Genomic DNA, 22,393 nt, shown 5'->3' with positions numbered 1-22,393 from the left:
GCAGTCCATCCGTCGCGAGTGTCGCGCGCGTTGTGTTTTTAATAATAATTTTATTGCATGCACTGTCCGCTGTATTTTTCAAAACATGCCACGCACGAGTGTATTGCGTAGTAAACGGCTGCTTGAACTCGGCATCTTCAAAACCAGAACTTTAATTTTTTAAACTTCGTAATAATTCTGAATTGTAAAAATGATTAAATANTCAAGTTTCAGTCAAATTATCTTTGAGTAAAATATTGCCTTTCGTCCCTTAGCTAACAACACCGCCTAAGTCGATTTTTGGCGGTTTTGACATTTTAATGCCATTGGATAGATCTGCTCATCGCGCGTCTAACCATTGGTCACATGTTATAGATTTCAGCCAATAAGAAGCCGTAATTTGAATTTTAGTGACACCGCGTAAGTCGGTTTGCCTCGCAACACCGCTCAAGTCGTTAGTGTGTCATACATTTCTCGNCTCATATATATGTCATAGTCAAAGGTCGATACGCAGTCTCTTCGCGGAATGACTGGGCTATCCTAGGTTTGACCAAGGCCTTCAGGCAAACCCCGAAGTGAATTCTTATTTCGGCCTTTGACTAAGTCAAACCTAGAAGTGCCTAAAATGTTCAGTCATACGTCGAAACTAAAATAATCTGTAACGGGCTTTGCCTAGTCAATCCTAGAAACGACTGGCAGACTCGGTCAAAAGTAGACGGCAAATAAGAAAACCGGCCAAGTGCGAGTCGGATACGCTCACGAAGGGTTCCGTGAGACTTTGTTGTTGTATGGGAGCCCCCCATAAATATTAATTTTATTTTAATTTTATGATTTATTTTTAAAATAGATATGCAACTAAATATTATGTGAGTATTTCAAGGGTTCACCTGTTTACGTTTTAATATCGAGTAGAAAACTGCAACAATTCACGTTTGCTGTATGGGAGCCCTTCTTAAATATTTAAGTATTTTATTGAATTAAGTATTTATTTATTTTCATGAGATACGGGCCTGGTGACAGACAACATTTAGCGAAGTCATAATAATAGGGTCTAAACTCTTTATATCCTCTTAGGTAACAGATCCCTAAAAATTAGTAATAATTAATCAAGATCGATCTAGAAACACTGACAAACAGCCTCAGTATTGTATAAGTTTAGTTACTCGTACCTTCACCTAAAGAGAGCTGCGCGTGCGCGTGAAAACCGACTGTCGTAACGCCTATGCAATAAGTTCGAGATCAGAATTAATTATAGTTTAGTTTAAAGTCTTAATTGAGGTTTGACTAGTCAAACCCCGATTTCATTAAATTGAGTTTCGACCTTTGCCTGACCAAATTAGTTACTCCTAGATTTGACTAACATTCTTTAGTCAAAGGCCGAAATGTTTGGGCTTTGACTAAGTCTTCTAGTCAGACCTGAGGATTGACTAGTCAAACCTAGGAGTGCCGGAACTTCGAGGTTTGACTATAACATATATACTGTGATTATAACTTACGCCTCGCCGTACCCGCCCCGCGGCTCTCCGTCGGTACCCACGCTTACGTCTCCTCATCCTTGACCTTCTCCTCTAAGCTGAGCACTGAGCAAGAAGCTGAGCATCATTGTGATACGGATCAATAAGTCGGCTAAGAGATGGACGCGAATGGAAAGTTTCTTCATGATAGTTTGCTGCAGATAGCTCTTGGGATAAATGAGATAAACTAGGCGACTGAACAGAAAAAAATACTACGTGTACGAAGTTATAAATTTTGTTCTGTAGTACCTATCCTAGATGATCTTACTTTATATCATAGTTTGTGAGGATGGAATCCGTGGAGAAATATAGGATAGACCTTATGCCGGTTTTCGGAAGGAAGACACGCAATTGATAGAAGCTAGTTTAAAATGAAACATTGGTAATATTAAGAATTATTTATTTCAGGAAGAAACACAATATTAAATTTTCAGTTAGCAAGTGATCAGTGTACTTCTATATTTTACTCTATCAATAACTTGTTCAATACATTTCACATTCATATTAATATGGTCCTAATGATAACTGATGCAAATTTCTTAACCAAAGAGACTATATCAATCATCAAGGTATTCAAAAGGTTCAGGGGGCTCAGGCTCCTTTTCTTCCTCAGTCTTGGGACCAAAAGCTGCTACAGGTTCCACAAGCACCTGTTCTTGATCTCCAGAGTGATTCAACATGACAATGCCTCCAATGGTGAGCTCTTTTAATGGTGTAAAGCCAGAACCCTCAACAATTGTCAAGGCTTTCAGTTGCTGACGCATTACTCTGGCGGGGTTGCTAAGGATCTCAAATGTCGGTTCAGGTTCTTTCTTTTCCTTTGTTTCCTTCTCATCTCCTTCCTTTTCTTCTTTCTTAGTTTCCTTGGATGATCCAGCATCCTTATCAGTTTTTCCATGAACAGTAATGTTTGGGTTAGGTGATTTAGATGGCTTCTTTTCTTCTTCATCGACATCCATTTTGGAGGTTGTTGACGAGGTAACGCTGCTAGCAGACCCTTCAGTGCCATGCGCTCTCCTGCGAGCTCTGGCTGCAGCAATACTCAGGACGGCAGTAGTAACCCTCTCTCTTTCCTCACGTTTCTTTTCTTCCAGAGGAGCAGGGTATGCATACAAGGATGGTTTGGAGTTAGACTTGATGTCCATTTGTGGCATCTTCAAATCAGAGTTTAGAGCAATTACACATGTAGGTGTAAAAGCCAGTGACAAGCAGTGAGCAAGTGGGAACCAGTACCAATACTGAGTGAAAACTAACATTCCCACAACAGCAAGCATGTTCATGTGGCCAGTCCTGTTCTGCAGTGAAACAGTCACATTGCGGCCTCCAGCATCAATGATACCTTGGGCCAGGATGGCGCCAAACTTCGCCATGACATCTTCATGTTTGTTAGAAATAACTTGGGCATACAGCTGGCGGAAGTAAGTTACTTTCGGGCAAAGAGCCTCAGTTTGTTGAATAAGAATCATAGCAGAGGCGATCAGAGCTCCTTGCCTAACAAAGTTTACAGGATCAAATTTCACCATAGGCTCCAAGAGGCCAATGGCTTCACGGTTTCCAGTGCCTGCACAAGCTATTCCCAAAGCCATAGCAGCACCGTAACGAACGTGTGGATTGTAGGATTCAGCCAATAGAGATACAACTGATGGGCATTGTTCTGGTGTTCTGAACAGTAAAAATCCTAGAGCAGTAACTGCAGCACGCCGCACATCATCATTGACGTCAGAAACGGCTACGTGGAGTAAAGTGCGAATGGAGTTATTATTACCAGTGCCGCAATACGCCGTAGCGATAGTGTAGCATCCGGCACGACGCAACAATGGATCCTTGTCTCTCAAAAGTTGCTGAACAAGAGCATCAGCTTCTTCAAGTCTCCCATACATAGTAAAGGCAATACCAACTGCCAAGCCACGCAATATCTTCTCGTGTTGAGTTTCTTGAGCATAGGCAACCATGTCTTCTATAGCCGCAGCGTGACGCGATCCCAGCATGACCATACCCATGGCAATGCCGGCTGCTTCACCGGTGACGGCGTCGTCTTGGTACAGGTTGAACTTCAGTTGCTCATATACATCTTGTCTGTGAGTTCCCATAGCAGCCAAACCAAGACCCAAGCAACCACCATGTCGTACCATTTCATTCTGTGCATCTTTTAACTGGGTTAAAAGATAGTCAATGATATTAGCACCATGGTTGGCATGGATCAGACCAAGAGCATATAGACCACCACCTTCAGAATACCCTGATGATGGTCCAGCCTCTTTGGGCAGGTAAGATTGCATGAGAGCTAAGGATTCACTTTCGTGTCCTCTATGTATGACTCCCAAGGAAGCTGTTACTGTTAGTTTCGCCCAGTTTGTGGCTCGTGCTAGCCACTCTAAATTATCTCTAAGGAACTGATCACTAGTTGTTCCGGCATGCATAAATGCATTGGCAATCACAGTTGCTGTGTGGCATATGGACACCCTGATGGCATCCTTGGTGTTTTTCAAAATGAGCATGTCAGCGTGATTGGATCTGATTAAAAATTGTAATTGTAGGCCGATAGAAACATCACCGCCTAAAATAGATATCAGCTTCTCTACTCTTCTTTGATGTTCCTTTTCTTCATCATTCAAACTTTCAATGTCTCTTTCAGGTTTTTTTGTCTCTTCAGCTGGTGCCTGGTCCACTTCCATTGAAGATTCAGGGAATGGTCCTCCTTGTGGTTGTGGCTTCCCACCAAGTGCACTGGGTATTGGAGCGGTGCTTCTCAAGGCTTGTAAAACTCTTCCTAGGAACTGTTGTGTAGCCGAGTCATATAAATCAAACGCTATTTGATATGCCATCAAGACTGACTCTTGGGGCCCATGTGTTAGCTTGTCAAGGATTTCTGCTACTGAAAGAGGATCTTCCAAAAATATAAGACATTGACACATGTTGACATAGTCAGGGATGTTAAGACCTCTGTAGAGACCCACCAGTGACCGAAGAACTGTGCTGCGGAAGCCTCTGTTCTGGAGTAGGCTCATCGCAACAGTGAAGGCATACTGAAGCATTCCTGAAAGAAAAAAACAGCAAAATTTAATAAAATGTTTATAGGACTTATTTAAAAACTTGGTAGATGATTGTGACATTATCTTCATAATTTTATTTCAATTCATCGAAACAAATCTTACTTTAACTTTAACAATTAATGTAAAAAATCTGTCGAACGCCATACAAAAAATACCATTTATTGTTATAGTTACAGTTAAAGTTAGGTGGTGCAACTCAGCCTTGGTGTTCATGAAAAAACTCAATATTGATACAATTCAGATCTAAATGCAATTTGATTCAACCTAGCCAGTACATCTCTAACAAACATTTAGAAATATGATTAATTTTATATTTCAGAGGGCATAGTATAGTAAGCTGTTGGTCCATTTGAGTATAATGTGTAACATCTACCAAGACACCAGAATAGGGAGCTCAGTAGTTACATCCCATACAAAAGAAATTAGTTGGTGCAAATAATGGTGAAATAAAAGTTACCTACTTTGGGTACAAAATGGAGCTTTTAAAAAAACAATAAGAAATAGGTCATTAATCAAAGGTGAAAATCATGATGATTGAGCAATTTATAAAATAAGAACCTTAACTGAACCCTCTTGAGTATAAAATACCATGCATGCAAAAGACAGTACTTCAACAAACATGTTTATTGTTGGCAAACAAAGAACTTGCTACTAAACAAAGGATTCTTACCAGCTATATCATCAGATTTCATGATGGATTCTTCGAAAATGTCCATGCGGCGGGTCTCGAGCGCCAGGCCCAGGGCTTGGCGGTACTGGCCGTCGTCCAGGCAGCGCTGGAACATCCGGTTCACGATGGCTTCCAGCCGCGGGTCGATCGTCTCCCCAGCATTGTACAGGAACAGCATCTTCCTCTTCTGAGTGTAAAAGTCGATAGCCTTCGCAATCGTCGTATCCACATACTCGTTGCGAGCGTTCACGTCGAACAAATCACCAGCTCCTAATGCGTACGTCAGTGAATCCTCAAATGCACCCAAGTGGTAATACACTTTACTGGCCACTAGCGCGGCGAGCTGGTGCTGAGAAAACACCTTATCTTCATGGAGAATCTCGATCTTTTCGATTGACTCCGATATTTCAGGCCAAAACTCATCGACGATGTTGTCCAACCTCTTCAAAGCAAATTCTTTTACCTCGGACATTGGTTCGTCCAACAGGGATATAATCCCCGCGGCTGACGTTATATTCATCTTGATTATTTATCACTTAATTTATTATTTCAAATAATTATTGCTCAAAATTACAGATATTTCGTGAAACAGGCACAAATAAAACGATGATTTGACAAATTTATCATAGACAAACCTAAACTTTTTTTATACAAAAGCTGTGTTACCAGTCAATATTATTGTACGAATTGTGTACATATTTCTGAATTATTGACAGAATAATATTATGTCCTAATTATTTCATTTATTCGCAAAGAAACATGAACATGTAAATTTAACTATGCTAAAGGTAATAAATAAATTTGAATTAATATAACTGAATTAATACAGCAAGTTCGTTATTTAATATGTTAAGTATTGGATAAGTATTCAGCAGTGGTCAATGCCAATAGACTACTTTGATATTTGTTGTTGTTTGAAGGTGTTTGGGGAGTCAAATACAATAATATCCATTACGATTGTACCCATAGTTTTGTAATCATTGTTTTACAGTTACATCATGATTTAGTACATTTTATCAATTTAGACATGGTATACTTTTATTGTCACCATAGACAAAATAAATTTAGGCCGTGAAAAAAAAATAGGCCGTTCAAAAGAAAGTGAATAAACATAAAAATACTTTATTGTAATATTTAATAAAAAAATATTGGAGATGTTAATTTTTCAATAAAAATCGATGTGTTAAAAATTTACTAAATTAATTTTATGTTTGAATGTACATTTCCGATTCCGACATTTTTTTAACAGAATTTGAACGACTGTTTTGTGAGGTGTCAATTTTATGTCAAATCACAGATATGGATAGATGCAGCATGTGTCAAAAATTGTATGAAGCCGAGCGTGCCACTTTTTAAACGTCATTAGTGTCATTTTAGCGAATTTTAGTGATTGCCGCAACGTAAAAGTAATCGTATCATCGTACTGCATTTGCAAACTCATCGAATGATATCGTGTGACTCGATTCGAAAATTAATTAATTCCAATAAAACTGATAATTTGTTAAATACAAAACCAAAAACATCTTTATTTACCTTTTTAAAATAAATTAATTCTTACAAATCGTCTGATCTCGTTATTTTTTTTACCCTACCAGCGTTTCAAGACATAAATTTGTCAAGTGCATGAATACATGCATCAGTGTGTGTCTTATTGTTATGAGTAAGTACTAAGTACGGTTCCTTGGGATCGGTATGAGTGCACCACATACAGGGACCATGGTTTTAACTCTTAAGAGTACATCGCAGGATATGTATTAAAAACAATGCTACTTTATACTTCTTCTACTGCTACTTTATTCTAATTAATTATTTGTTACTTGTGCTGTTAATTACAATTCTCAATCCGTAAATAATTTCTTCTACCGTGTTCGTCGTACTACTGTCCTCGTAAAATCATCGTAACCGATTGTTGTAATCGGATTACATGAACATCACTCGACCATGTATGTCCATTTGGACATATCGGAATGGCACGCTTTGACGATCAACTTGCTGTATCTACTCTAATCCATATCTGTGTGTCAAATACACATTTCTACGTCGATGAAATAGTTGCGAAGATTTTAGTCAGTAAAAGTGATTTTGCATTATTATAAAAAATGTTGGACTTATTCAGCATCTTCAGTAAGGGGGGCATAGTCCTATGGTGTTTTCAAAGTACGAGCGAGATTTTTACGCCATCAGTGAATGCACTAATTCGCAGTGTGATCTTACAAGTAAGTTCGCGAAGCCCTTTTGGCCTTGATTTATCGTAATTTGCCAGCTGGTACGTCCGATTTCCTTATAATCGATCACCGCAGCTGCATGAACTCACAGTCAATCATTGTTTCTTACGAATTGCAGGGCAGTGATCAATTGAAATTTTGAAATTTTCAGGAGCGCACGGGGAATAACTCTTTCAACCATAATGCCCTTACGCTGCAGTATAAGCTCGATAACGAGTTTGAGCTGGTATTCGTGGTCGCGTACCAGCGTATTCTGCAGCTGTCGTACGTGGATAAGTTTCTGAATGACGTGCACCTGGAGTTTAGAGACAAGTACAAGAATGATCTCCAAGGTGGCGGCGGCAGTATATTTGTTGACTACGATTTTAAGTCATCATTTGACAAAATCTTGAAGGGATGTGAAGTATGGGGTGAGTCATGATCCTGATTTCAGACCTAAGATAAAATAGAATTATAAGATTAATTTAAAGTTTGCATAACAAACAATTTTAATTTACGTATTCACAAATCATTTATTTCAGAGCTTTCTTTGATTATTTAATTTACACTGAATTTTGTACCTTTTTATTTTCAGCCAAATCGCAAGCTAAGATTCCAAAACAAATGAGAACATTCGAAGACTCTCAAAAGTCGAAAAAGACTGTTGCTTCTATGATTGAACGTAAGGGAGAAGAAAAGAGTACTAAGAAGTCAGGTACGTTATATTTTTTCAAATACAATTTTTATATTTGCTTCCCATTTGGTGAACAAGTTGTTTAAGAATGTACACAGTTTTCTATATTGTACTTTAATTAATGTTGCACTTAAGTTTACTACTTACTAAAATGTCAAGTATCTTAGGATATATCATGAGGCAAGGAAAACAGACATACAAATGCTTTTGGCTTTATACTGTGTGTTTTCCTCATTGCATAATTTAACATATTTTATTTTGATATCATAAACCTGTTTGTAAACTAGTTTCTTATGGAACAAACATGTGCCAAATCTTGACTTGATTTATAAATTAAAAATTTTAATTTACATTTATAATTTTCATCATATAATTTATTATTTGTCAATTTGTCACTATAATGTTTTTATAGAAATATAGGTCATTGAAAGTAGGAAGAGGCTTAACATTTGGGTGATTTGCACTTTATAGTTTTGATGAATCCTTAAAATATTTTCTAACATACTTACTTGTTTATATCAACCATTTTATAAGAAAACCATTGAATTTTGAGAAATGTATAATGTTAATAAAACCGCAGTATGTTTAATAGAACAGTTAGAAGAAACAGAAACACTGTTTTTAATTGCAAAATATGATTTAATTTTGTTACAGTGAAAATAGTAGAAAATAAGAATATGACCAATGGAAAGGTGGAGGAGTCTCCTGAAATAGAAGATGATGTGATTGCTGCCAACAGGGCTAAACTGGCCCAGAAACTTGCCTCGAAGGGCGTCAAGAAAGATGTCAAGTAAGTAGAGCTTTGGCTTAAAACTATGATGTTGCTATTACAAAAATACTATTCATTAACCCTAGGAAAAAATTTAATACTATTACAAAGTTACTAATTAAAAACTTTAAAATATTTCACTGTTTGTGGTTTGTGATAATTCATTAAAAGAGAGCAGTAGCCCCTTTACCATATGGTTCCATCTTAAGTGTCTGAGAACATGGAAGTTTACCTAGTCTGATTTGCCCCACCCTGATCAGAAGCTAGGTTCGCCCATGTCATTGCCACATTATAATATTGGACCTAAACTAAAAGTAATAGGACTTCATCTGACTAAACATCAGGTGCGATTGCAGTCAAATACCACCTGTTTTGTGCTGCATAAAAATGTCTCCATATTTGGTTGGTGCCAAAGAAACGTTATTTCTTCCATTCAAATTAACAAAGCCAGCCCACAGTATAATGATAAAAGGGTGACCTCTAATATATTTTTCGTAATTCGGGGAGAATTTGACTTAACTTTATCTCCAGGAAGTCCCCCAAGAGCCCCAAGAACGAAGATCGCGTGAAACAGCCCCGTGTGTGGGCGCTGGGCGGCGGCGCGCGCGACCTGCCCACGCTCGACTTCAGCACCGACAAGCCCGAGGACGCCGACGTCACCGCCGACACGCAGGTGACTGTCTCTTGTAGACACGCCTACAGGAGTCCCCTAGAGCCCCGCGTGTGCTGGGCGGCGGCGCGACCTGCCCACGCTCGACTTCAGCACCGACAAGCCCGAGGACGCCGACGTCACCGCCGACACGCAGGTGACTGTCTCTTGTAGACACGCCTACAGGAGTCCCCTAGAGCCCCGCGTGTGCTGGGCGGCGGCGCGACCTGCCCACGCTCGACTTCAGCACCGACAAGCCCGAGGACGCCGACGTCACCGCCGACACGCAGGTGACTGTCTCTTGTAGACACGCCTACAGGAGTCCCCTAGAGCCCCGCGTGTGCTGGGCGGCGGCGCGACCTGCCCACGCTCGACTTCAGCACCGACAAGCCCGAGGACGCCGACGTCACCGCCGACACGCAGGTGACAAAATTCAAATTTAGAGTAGGACGCCGATTATCCGAACGCCGATTAACCGAATCGCCAATTATCCGAATCGGTCCTAAGCGTAATATAAAAAATTAAAACCAAGTAATTTTTATTTTGTATCCGTGTAACAAGTTGGAACGCGCAGGAATCTACATATATTTCAACTGAGCGTTATTATAGAACTGTAAACACAGTTATTGAAGTTTATTCTATGTGTGACAGTTCGTTTTTAACATGCTTTTTCTTTATTACCAGTCTATGTCCGATTATCCGAATTTTCGATTATCCGAATCGACCCCGGTCCCAATTAATTCGGATAATCGGCGTTCTACTGTACTATACATTAACTTGGATTATTGGCGTATCTAGGGTTATTTTCGAGAGGGTGCCTGGCCCCTGTCCCCGACATGCCAAGTCACGAGGGGATGCGATTATCATAACTTATCATGAGTAAGTACTATCAACTAATCGTTAGCCCAACATCCTGGGGTGGGCACCAGACCATTCGGGGGTGGGCCGCGCCCACTCGGCTTCATGTATGCTCATGCTTTGGACTTATCTAGTCCGAACACTTAAAGTCGCTTCCAAATTAGGACGTTGGCATCGTAAAGCAGCGCGACGATAGCTGATGTTTTCATAATAAAAATAACAGCCTGAGAACTTGAATTGTGAACCGCTAAATATCGAACTCGCTGATCGTGCAATCCGACTATAATTACGGGCACTTGCAACACTCGTTACCGCTTTTTTGTCCTCTCGCTTTTCAGTGCCTCTTTTTCGACTCAGTAAGGTTGCCAATTTTACATCTTTTGGGCGTAACTCCGACCGAATATACCAAAACTGCGGCGTGATACCCTCGGCCTCCTGAAGGACTAGAAATGTGTGTGACTAGTGTGTGTGTGTGTGTGTGTGCGTGTGTGTTGTGTTGTGTTTTGTTGTGTGTGTGTGTATGTGTGTGAGTGTGTAGGGGATGGAGATGAAGGATGTGCCTGAAGGTTATTTTGTGATGTTAGTGTTGAAATTAGTTAAAGACAGTCAAGAGTGATTCCGTCAAAAGAATGAGGTCTCGCCAATGAATGAAGTCTTGCATTTGATTTGCCAATCTGCTGCAAGATTATTTTGTGCTGCAATGACTTATCCACATTTTTGTTCCCAGCTGATCGGCAAGATGACCGGCGCTATCCGCGACCTGGAAGTGGAATCCAACGAAAGCTCCAGCGACGAGGAGGAGACGACCGACGCCCAGCCCAGCCCCAAGAAGTCTGGGGGAATGTTCAGTATTTTCAAGGGTATGTTAACATTTCAAAGTCGATTAGTATTCATTATATTCTGCGCGTGAGTTTGATTGCAGGGTGCCAGAAGCAAAATGTCTCAAAAATCTGTGTACGCGCGAGATTACATATAACTTTACGTTTCGTACCTTGCAAAAAAAAATCGAACATAATTTTGATGCTTGTGATGTCAGCTATCTACGTAGTCCTGTGAGGTTGCTGGTGTTTTTTTTTTCAAATAACTGTATATTGTTCAAACTAAACGAAGCTACAAGAAAAAAAACAATATCATAATACTATTGTATGTACAGTGATGAGCACTTACATATACACTATGTATGTTTGTATTTACATGACATAGACCGCAGATTTGCCATGCAGATGTGCCAGTGAGTACTAATCTGCGCGACTTGTGTCACCCCCTGATGCTTGGCACCCGGGGCGGACCGCCCCCCCCTTACGCCGCTACTGCATTTAACACAACACTTGATCTTGCCAAACATAATCATGGGGCAGTATAGAATTGTGGTCAGGTGTCTATATAAATGGCAATGCCAGATTTTGTATGGAAAGTGGCGTCTTTTTTTTTTCGCGCGGCCATCGATCAAACTTTGTTTTTTGATTACAAAATAGTGTAATAAACCAAACTCTTGGACGATATTCGTCCAAGACCAAACTTACTATGGCATGTATACCTCTAAACTCAGTCTGAACTGAGTTACGAGAATTAGAAGTTTGATGATTTTCATACTAGATTTGCTTTTTGTGCGCAAGTTTTGTAAGAAATTGCAACAAAATATTGCGCTATTTTTTTATTGCACTGATTCTGCTCCATACTGATGTCTGGAGCCTTTAATGGATGGTATTGTTTGTTTACACATACAATCTCACTAGTTTGTTGCAATTTCTTACAAAACTTTGCGCGCAAAAAGCAAATCTAGTATGAAAATCATCAAACTCCTAATGCTCGTAACTCAGTTCAGACTGAGTTTATAGGTATACATGTCATAGTAAGTTTGATTTATTACACTATTTTGTAATCAAAAAACAAAGTTTGGTCGATGGCCGCGCGAAAAAAAAAGACGCCAATTTCCGGCATTGTCTTTTCTTTGCTGTTTACTTAATAGTTTAAGCAGAATTCGTTAATGCTGTGGCTAAACTTTTTGGTCTAATTAGTATAAGAAAAATATTTTATTTATAGCCTGACCAGGAACATAAAAACCCTGGCATAGAGGCGCTTCAATTGCATTTGATAGTGCAACACTGAGTACAGTCGTACATGTGTTAAATTAATAGGCTAAATTTATGTATCAGGATTCAGGATTACGGGCTAATTTGATATTTTCATAAATTAACGAAAAATATTATTAAAGGTAACCTGGTTTAAATAAATTAAATGAAACCATCAATCGAGCTAGTAGGATTTATTTTATTATTCATCAATAATCAAATTCAGAACTTGAATATTCAACTGCAATGTCTGCTCATGAACGCTTCAAACTCGGTACTTCTTTCCCAATTCCATAAAATTCAAAACTTAGAAAGTGACAAAAAACTTTAAAATAGGTAGTTGAAACAGACTACAGCTAATTTTCATATTTCTCTTCGACAAATACATTAACACATAGTGAACCACTTTTCTTTCACGACTATAAAAATATTTTAGCAATTTAATTCACAAAATCAATTGCAAACATTTAAAATAAAGTTTGTTTACACTTTGACAACAATAGACTGACGTAAATGAAGTTTTCAGTTACTGTTGCCATTAAAAGAAATTAGTACCATTAGTTTTCCGCAACATGGCGAGGGTTTTTATGTTCCTGGTCAGGCTATAAGTCTATTATATGTGTCGGCTGTTGTTATTCCAAATAAATAAAAATAAAAAAATAAAATGTATATTATTCTGTTGAAACAAGGTTTCAATTACAATAAAAAAAAATTGCACGTGACATACACCAATATTATTGTTATTCCTCAGGGCTGGTGGGATCCAAGGCGCTTACGGAAGAATCGATGCGTCCGGCGCTCGACAAGATGCGCGACCACCTCATCGGCAAGAACGTGGCCGCTGACATCGCAAACAAACTCTGCGACTCTGTTGCTGCTAAGCTTGAGGGCAAGGTGAGAAGTGCTTGAAGTTTTGAAACATTTTTTATTATGTTGTCAGTTTTCATTGGTAATTTAATTGGTTGTATTTTATTTATTTATTTTTTGGAAAACAAACAGCATTCTATAACACACATAGAGTTACCAATTAAACTTCACATTTGCCAAAACAGTTTTCACAAATAGTTCGTACATATTTTGTAGATTTCCTTCTAGGAGAATTTGGTGACATGTATCGACATTTTCTATCACAAGTATTTTTTAAGTACCAAGAACACTTAACGATACTGTAGTTGTTATTTATTGGTTGTTCTTGGAGTCTTAGTAGAACCAGTAGAACTGTGACCGGTATTGATTTATTGTGATCGCGACTATATGTATTGCTGTTCTCTTCCAAATCCTGTATTGTGAGCATTTCATCCGCCTCATACAATAACCTACACATTCTTTCGGACAGTGGACAAGTGTTTATTTAAGCCGCAAGTGTTTTACTTAATTCAACTGTTGTGCAGGTACTCGGCACGTTCGACAGCGTGGCCAAGACAGTGAAGGCGACGCTACACGAGGCGCTGGTGCAGCTGCTGTCGCCCAAGCGGCGCGTGGACATCCTGCGCGACTGCCTGCACGCCCAGCAGGCCCAGCGGCCCTACGTCATGGCCTTTTGCGGGGTGAGCCAGTTCGATTCCCAGATAGAACACAAAATATAAATTATTAGATTTTTATTATGCTTTTGCCAATGATGAAACTTTATTTTGCGATAAAACTATGTCAGATGCTTTTGCTAGAAGATGAGTGACATCGGTCAAAAGAGTTCTCCCAATTCCAATTACTTCCAATCATTATTAATTTAGCAGCCGTTCCTATACTTTTGAATCATACTTGGAAAACAATACACCCTGTATGACTTATCACAGTACGAAAATCTTTAACGAGAGCGTGTTAAACTGTTCATAGATTAAAAAATCGTACTGGCATGGTAAAACCATTACCGCAGATTTAATCTACCCATAGTATTGAAAACCAATGTCAAGACTCGCGTGTGTCTGGATTTATACCGAGCGGATTCCTTTTTGGCATGAAAGTACCTTCTGCACTATATATTATATTTACTGTTGTATGTTTTCATGTCAAAGAAAATTTTCCTATTCTATTCAATAATACAGCTAATTTCCTTCAGGTAAACGGCGTCGGCAAGTCCACCAACTTAGCCAAGATCTGTTTCTGGCTGATCGAAAACGACATGTCTGTGCTGATCGCTGCCTGCGATACTTTCCGCGCGGGTGCGGTCGAACAACTGAGGACTCACACGCGCCATCTTAACGCGCTGCACCCCGAGTCGAGACACAATGGACGCAAGATGGTGCATCTGTACGAGAAGGGATACGGTGAGTGACAGCACTAATCTATTTCTCGTTCCCGCCTGTACCAGGGTCACGCGCCATCTTAATGCACTAAACCCCAAGTCAAGACGCGGAGGCCGAAAAATGGTGCATCTGTACGAGAAGGGATACGGTGAGTGAGACAGCACTAATCTTCTTCTCGTTCCCGCCTGTACCAGGGTCACGTGCCAAATCTACATAGATACATGCTCAAGCATATCAATAGATCTAATGAGAAAAATATTCTCCTCAGATCCATTAATTGTAGCGACTAGGAGTAATGGTGTATCAAATGATAAATAAGTTCTCATTAGATCCACGGTGGATCTAGTTGGAAAATAAAATCTCAATAGATCCATAATGGATCTAGTGAATGGATCTTATGAGATAGAGCACTACACCCCGAGTCAAGACGCGGAGGCCGAAAAATGGTGCATCTGTATGAGAAGGGATACGGTGAGTGAGACGGCACTAATTTACCTCTCGTTTCCACCATTAGAACTTTCGTGTTGCCGAGATCAAGCGCTTTCTTAACGCACTGTGTACCCCGAGTCGAGACACAATGGACCCAAGATGGTGCATCTGTATTAGAAGAGATACGGTGAGTGAGATGTCACTAATCATACCTCTCGTTTACACCATTGCGACTTATGTATCAGCTGATCGCAACGTGTGATACCTTCCGCGCGGGTGCGGTCGAACAACTGAGGACTCACACGCGCCATCTTAACGCGCTGCACCCCGAGTCGAGACACAATGGACGCAAGATGGTGCATCTGTATGAGAAGGGATACGGTGAGTTTCAGTTTCTTCCCCCATTTTGGTTTGTCTAGATCAGTGTTTTTCAACCTTTTTCATGACGCGGGGGGTCGCGTCATGTAGTATGAAAAAATATTTCGCGACCCCCCGACCGCTCGCTTTTTTTTCATGCATTTTATAATGTTACAAATATGTTGTAGGGACCGAATATTTCAATCCATACAACATTTATGCAATTGGATAATCCCAGATAACAATTTAAACTTGAATCTGACTTGCAGTAAGTNGTTGTTCATGGATGGTTCATGTTTACCTAAATTCGAAATTTTGACCATTCCATGAAGACCGAAAAGTGACCGGTCGTATAAAACCGTTTCATGGATTTGCGTTTTATTATCAAAAAAACATTTGCTAAAACTCATTGTCTTTAACAAATAATAAATCAAATTCATGTTTAAATGCAGTTTATGACATAATTTTTAAATTGTCACTATTAATATTTTTACTGAATAACCTGTAAAAGTTAATTCTACAATTTCTGAAAAATCACCTAAAAGTAACCTTTTCATTAGTGTAACCAATGCAGTTCAAAAGTAACCTTCTGGCAACACTGATTATTTGCTCCATGCGTATGACAGTTTAACGCAAGTTTGTAACAAACAAAAAACAAACTTGATACTTCATCTTTGAAACATAGCGCAAAATGCAAACTTGCTTCAAAATTAAAAAAGCCTTGAAACATCATACCTAAATCAAAAAGCTTACAGCAATATTGCCACAAACTTGATTTGTCATATTTGACGTGACAATCTAATTTCAAATAAAAATCATGTTTGCAGCAAGTTCGCTTGCTATCTGGGATTAGATTTCGGATAAATCTATCATTATAACTTTACTGATTCTTTTACTGAGGTAGTTTTTACGACCTCTCGCGACCCCCCTACAGGGGCTTGGCGACCCCCCTACAGGGGCTGGGCGACCCCCCAGGGGGTCGCGACCCACAGGTTGAAAAACACAGAGCCCCGATTACGGTAATTTTTAACGTCAACAATCCAGACACGCTTCTCGATTCTGCGATACGATTGGTCGTTCAACAGCGTACGTCAGCTGTTTTGACCAATCGTATCGCAGAATCAGAAACGCGTCTGGATTGTAGACGTTATAAAAGTTACCGTAATCGGGGCTCTGGTCTAGATAAAGAAACGTGAAGAGTTCCATATGGGCTATCTTTTTAAGTTACTTTTTTTGTTTGCTATTTTTTCACTAGGTCTAGGTCGCCAGCTGTGGCGTACCCTGCCTATACTCATGCCGGGTTAGGGAATTTTTGACACTTTGTTTTCAACATTTTTTTTTTCATAAATACGCACTTTTAATGATTTTGAAATATTTCCGTTGTATTTTTTTATATTGTAATGATTGAATAAACAAGAATACGACGGGCATGAAGGTGATTCGCCATCGTTGCGGATATTATACTGGTATAGTTTACTGTCTTCCGGGATTACTCACCTTCCCTGGTTGAGTTTGATTTGAAGCCGAACTGCAGACAAGAGTTGCAGTGGTGAGAAAGAGTGAAATGTCAAATCTATATACTCTAAGGTGACTGACTGACATAGTGATCTATCAACGCACAGCCCAAACCACTGGACGGATCGGGCTGAAATTTGGCATGTTATGACGTAGGCATCCGCTAAGAAATGATTTTACGTAATTCCACCCCTAACGGCCGGTTCACACGTTTCCATTTTACTGTTCCGTTTTATCGTGTACGTTTTTTTTCGTCGATGGCGTATGTAGTTGTATGAGCGACTTCACACATGACACAGTATTATGTATACAATAATACATACATCGACGAAAAAAACGTACACGATAAAACGGAACAGTAAAACGGAGACATGTGTGAACCGCCTGGGGGTAAAGGCCTATTCAAATCTGAGCGATATTCGCTGCCGCTGTGGGTAGAGGTACATACCACGCGAGTTTCGCTCAGGTTCGTTCGTTTCAGTCAAATGACGTCCACTGCTGGACAAAGGCCTCAACCAAGGTTTATCCACTCAGGTATTTAGTATCAAGTACCGCGGCTAGAGCGTTTTCTCTGCCGCAGACGGTAGCGAATACCGCTTAGATCTGAACAGTATTATTACCGCATACCCACTGGGTTTTCTCTGCCGCAGACGGTAGCTAATACCGCTTAGGTCTGAATAGGCCTTTAAACGGGATCCACGCGTACGAAGTCGCGGGCGGCCGCTAGTAAATAATATTTTTGTAACGTTAACAGGCAAGGACGCGGCGGGCATCGCAATGGAAGCCATCCGGTACGCGGCGGAGTCCCGCATCGACGTGGTGCTGGTGGACACGGCCGGCCGCATGCAGGACAACGAGCCGCTCATGCGCGCGCTCGCCAAGCTAATCAAGGTATAATTTATTTATTTATTTAAGGACAGCTAACAAGACATACACAATTAACAGGAAAAAAAACATAGAAAACAATACGTGTTTATAGTGTAGCCTTAATTAAAAGCTGCCACGACATGTGCATAGATTGCGTGGAAGCGTAGTATCGAATAATAAAACAAATAATGTCGGTCGTTTGGTGTAGTGGTTCAGAACGGACTACTATGCCGAGAGGTCCCGGGTTCGATTCCCGGCCGGGCAGAAATTGAAATGATGAATTTTAATTTCTGTGACGGGTCTGGGTGTTACTATGTATAATATGTATGTATTTAAAAAAAAAAGTATATAAGTAGTATATCCGTTAATCTAGCACCCATAACACAAGCATATTAATTGCTTACTTTGGGGCTAGATGGCGCTGTGTGAGATTGTCCAAAGATATTTATATTTATTTAAATAATGGACAATTTGACAGCATTCTCCAATAATTCGAAATCACAACTTTTATAAAAAAGACACTTCATTCTGGTCTTAAAATCTACCTAATTTTTAATTACCTGTAAATTACGATTTTTGGTCGCATTGTAATTGAAAAAAGTAGTTTGAGTTGACAACATAGTGACGTCACTTGCTTGTAGTGCCATACAAAATATATGGGAGAGTTTCGTTTTGACAGTTTTAAAAAGTATAGATGACCCACGCTGAACTGTCCCGCCAAACTCAGTGACAGGGGGGCGCTACCATCGTTCAACTTTATGGTTTCCAACATGGCAAAAATCGGAACCAGCGATTCGGTATAGACGGTGGCGCCCCGCTGTCAATGTCATCGATAGGACAGTTGAGTATTTTGGAACTATACGCCAATTTATTGGTGGTGTCAACATGTCTATTCTTCTTCTTTTTTTTTCTATTATTAATGGCGATGAACTTGTGTATTTTCGCCACAAGGCACACTGTTTGTCTATTCTTCTTCTTTTCGTGTCGACAACAAACCTACACGGTGTCAGCCCAAAACTCCGCCACAAGATGGCGTTGTCAATAAATAATAAATAAATATCTTTGGACATTTTACATTACGCTTCTAGTCCCAAACTAAGCAAAGCTTGTACTATGGGTACTAGACAACGGATATAAACATACTTAAATTATTATTTCTTTGGTCCGCCCCGGGTGCCAACCATTCAGGGGGTGACACAAGTCACGCAGATTAGTACTAACTGGCGCATCTGCATTAGAGATGAAACGGATAGTTGTTTGGCCGGATACCGGATACCGGATATCCGGCCAGCTGCTAGGCCGGATAGCCGGATATCCGGCGGCCGGATAGTTGGCCCATTGTCTCGTTGCATATCGTGACTAGCTTAGCGCCGCACAGGTGCTTCGAACGCGATCAGTGGGTCTATTAGTAGACTAGACAAGTCACACTTTTCGAAAATCGAATCCGTCCGAATAAAATGTCAGATTTTGCCACTTGTCTAGGGGGCAGATCAATTCAGGTGATTTCGGTTGCTATACTGAGTGTGTGATTGAATAGTGAAAATTAAATTAGTTTACTTGGTGCGTAATCTGACTGAACTGCATGCATCATATTATTGTCACCAGAAATCTCAAAAAAAGATCGCCTTTTTATTTGGCAATATTTCGACATTAACGGATGTTTACTATTTATGTATTCGTCATTAGAGTGATTAGCCCAGAAAAAAATAATATTTTTTTGAGGCCTGAATAATATTATGGCTTTTTTAAAACTTTTTGGACTTTAAATAAAAGCCGTCATTCATTATTATAAGCCATTTTATTGATATTTACGTCAAAGATTAATATATTTCATTTTATTAATAGGAAAATGTCGTAGTTTTTTAATATCCGGTATCCGGCCGGATAGTGAGTTACTATCCGGTATCCGGCCGGATAGTAAATTTAGGCCGGATATCCGGCCTACCGGATAGTTACCGGATATCCGTTTCATCTCTAATCTGCATTTCAAGTTTTGGCATTGAAGTATAAATAAATAAAAAAATAATGCCTCGATAGAGATACTTACTGTTTACAGTGTATGACATTTATTTCATCAAAAAGAATTGATACTTAAACTCCTCAATCGAAACACGTGCATTGCTCGATCTCTACACTAGCTATAAATCCACACACTTGCATTCCTTGATCTCTAAACTAGCGCTCAATCTACGCACTTGAAATCCTCAATCCATACGTCTTCAACCCTTCTATAAACGAAACATGGCTTTTATTTAATGCCTTAACGTATACTTAGGCTGAGTTGCACCACCTAACTTTGACCGTAACTTTGACGATAACCGGTGTTTTTTGTATGGAGTTTGACAGATTTTTGACGTTTGTCAAAGTTAAAGTAAGATGGTGCAACCCAGCCTTTATCCTGCAGAACGTTTACACTATTTACCTGCAGTCTCAAAGGAGTTTTCTAACACTTGCCAATTTCATAGGTGAACGAACCAGACATGGTTCTCTTCGTCGGCGAAGCTTTGGTCGGCAACGAGGCTGTGGACCAGCTCGTGAAGTTCAATCAAGCGCTCGCAGACCACTCTTCATCCACCAATCCTCACATGATCGACGGCATAGTGCTGACCAAGTTCGACACCATAGACGACAAAGTCGGCGCCGCGATATCGATGACGTACATCACTGGCCAGCCAATAGTGTTCGTGGGAACGGGACAAACGTACACAGATTTGAAAGCGCTGAACGCTAATGCGGTCGTGCACGCTCTTATGAAGTAATCTGGTAAGAAGTCATGTTCTATGCTCGTGTTGATAAATCGATATGACTTTTGAGTTGGTTGCTTTTAAATATTGCAACTGACTAAGCCAATATTAGAAGTTGAAGAACTTATTTTGTTTAGTCATCTAAAACTTAAAGAATCGGTATTAAGGAGATTTTATAGTTCTGTTGATCTTTTTTTTGCCCAGAATTCAGTGAAATACGCGAAAGAAAGCAGCGTCATTATATCTGATATCGATTTATGGGGACGGGGTTTGATAGATATATTAATACAGTTACAAGATAATCTTAATACCTACAGTAAAGTCGCAAAGGTGTGTTGTTGTAGACAGTATCAATATCTTTATACTCTTTCTATATTTATCAATAATCTGCTCTTGTTTTTTCAACTTGATTCTCTTCCTATATTGATATTTCTTCTTCCTATCCGATGTACTGTCTATAACTGCACATACGATAAGTACGTATTATAAAATATGGAAGTACATTGAAGTGATAAATATTTTATAGATAAATATTATAATATTTTTCTTGTATTATGCATATTCATCTATAGAAACAAGTTATTCAGACGAAACAGGAGTAATAGTTGTTATATTGCATTCTATGCATCGGTTTATGGATATTTAAATAAAGTTTTTATTATTACAGAAATTATGAATTGTTATTAATAATAAAATGGTTTTACATTGATTTAAAAAATAAGCTAGCAAAGAAATTTAATTGTGACCAATATACTAATTCCATTTATAAGTAGCAAAGTTCGTTTAAATAAATAAATGTATTCTTTATTTTTACAATAAATAAAAGTTTATTTTTAATATCTTTTTTGGTTTTATTCGGGTGAAGTTACAGGGTTATGTTTGATATATTTTATAGTTGTGTTGGATTTAATCTTGTTGTGTTTATGTTATTGGTAAAATAGAGGTGTTATACGCGTTATAAGTATACAGCATGTGCTATATTTAGTTTAGTTAATAGGTAATTCCGACGTTAATATATTAGAGGTAGATGCAAAGCGCGGTGTGGTCACGGACGTGCCTTGTCTCGCTCTACTTGAGCAGACTATATTATACCGGCCAAAGATTCGATCACTGCCTGACGTATCTAGAAAAAAAAAATAGCAAATTGTTTATAAACGCTTTACACGCCAGTGTTTCTAAACTTTTATACAAAACCACCAATGTGTTTCACCAACATTTGCAATAGAGAAACACTGGAAATTATCAGCTATATAATAATTGATGTTTTCCAGTAGACTGTGATGTTTATATCATTTTTGTACATTATTATCAGAAATGAATAAATTATGAAAACGCCATGATCGCTATAAATTAATTTTATAACTTATTTTGTACCTGATTAACGTTCCACCTTTCTCTATATAGTATGTCTTGTAGAATGGCTTTGTTTTAATCTCTTGAATCCTAACTTCCTAAGACACTAACTTCCTTCCACACACTATGTTATCGCAAGATACACATGCACTATTATAATTTCTCCTCGATACGAACTCAATTTGTGTGATGTAAACGATGTTTTTAAACCTTTCTCACTAAATATTTATATTTAAAAGTGTGATTAAACATCTCTATTGTATGTAATACAGAAAATGATTCTTCAAATAAATAAAACGGTATCTAAAATGTCTTTTCTTTCGTTCATATTTATTTATCATTACTTTGCGAGCGATAGGTGTTTCTAATGTACAAATACAAGATCGTAATAATTTACAATTATTCTAGGCTTCTAGCCAGCTG

At 39.1% G+C, this 22,393-nt stretch overlaps 2 protein-coding genes across 2 annotated transcripts; one reads left to right on the top strand and one right to left on the bottom strand.

The window, feature by feature from the left end:
* Nucleotides 1-1,960: 1,960 nt before the first annotated feature.
* On the bottom strand, nt 1,961-5,846 carry Rpn2 (Regulatory particle non-ATPase 2). Its single transcript, XM_028309843.1, has 2 exons — nt 5,217-5,846; nt 1,961-4,530 (listed from the first exon to the last, which is right to left on the bottom strand). The coding sequence occupies exons 1-2, from the start codon at nt 5,734-5,736 to the stop codon at nt 2,051-2,053; spliced, it is 3,000 nt and encodes a 999-aa protein (XP_028165644.1). The 5' UTR covers nt 5,737-5,846; the 3' UTR covers nt 1,961-2,050.
* A 604-nt stretch (nt 5,847-6,450) lies between these two features.
* On the top strand, nt 6,451-22,228 carry SrpRalpha (signal recognition particle receptor alpha). The gene is made up of 12 exons (XM_028309995.1): nt 6,451-6,506; nt 7,242-7,432; nt 7,593-7,851; nt 8,016-8,135; nt 8,769-8,904; nt 9,415-9,556; nt 11,118-11,250; nt 13,214-13,356; nt 13,854-14,009; nt 14,519-14,726; nt 17,761-17,897; nt 20,339-22,228. Exons 2-12 carry the CDS (start codon nt 7,316-7,318, stop codon nt 20,630-20,632), a joined length of 1,845 nt encoding a protein of 614 aa, XP_028165796.1. The 5' UTR covers nt 6,451-6,506; nt 7,242-7,315; the 3' UTR covers nt 20,633-22,228.
* The last annotated feature ends 165 nt before the right edge of the window (nt 22,229-22,393 follow it).

Source organism: Ostrinia furnacalis, unplaced genomic scaffold (genome assembly GCF_004193835.3).
Source record: "Ostrinia furnacalis isolate ACB-3 unplaced genomic scaffold, ASM419383v2 OfSCF0216, whole genome shotgun sequence".
Classification (NCBI taxonomy): Eukaryota; Metazoa; Arthropoda; class Insecta; order Lepidoptera; family Crambidae; genus Ostrinia; species Ostrinia furnacalis.
This window is presented reverse-complemented; position numbering and strand designations above follow the sequence as displayed.

What these genes read in the sequence shown, in the direction of transcription:
- Rpn2 (XM_028309843.1), bottom strand. Translation starts at nt 5,736, where the DNA reads ATGAATATAACGTCAGCCGCGGGGATTATATCCCTGTTGGACGAACCA. An exon ending in GAAATCTGATGATATAGCTG is followed by an intron (nt 4,531 to 5,216) that starts GTAAGAATCCTT and finishes TTTTTCTTTCAG; the next exon opens with GAATGCTTCAGTATGCCTTC.
- SrpRalpha (XM_028309995.1), top strand. Translation starts at nt 7,316, where the DNA reads ATGTTGGACTTATTCAGCATCTTCAGTAAGGGGGGCATAGTCCTATGG. An exon ending in AAAGAGTACTAAGAAGTCAG is followed by an intron (nt 8,136 to 8,768) that starts GTACGTTATATT and finishes ATTTTGTTACAG; the next exon opens with TGAAAATAGTAGAAAATAAG. An exon ending in ACGTCATGGCCTTTTGCGGG is followed by an intron (nt 14,010 to 14,518) that starts GTGAGCCAGTTC and finishes AATTTCCTTCAG; the next exon opens with GTAAACGGCGTCGGCAAGTC.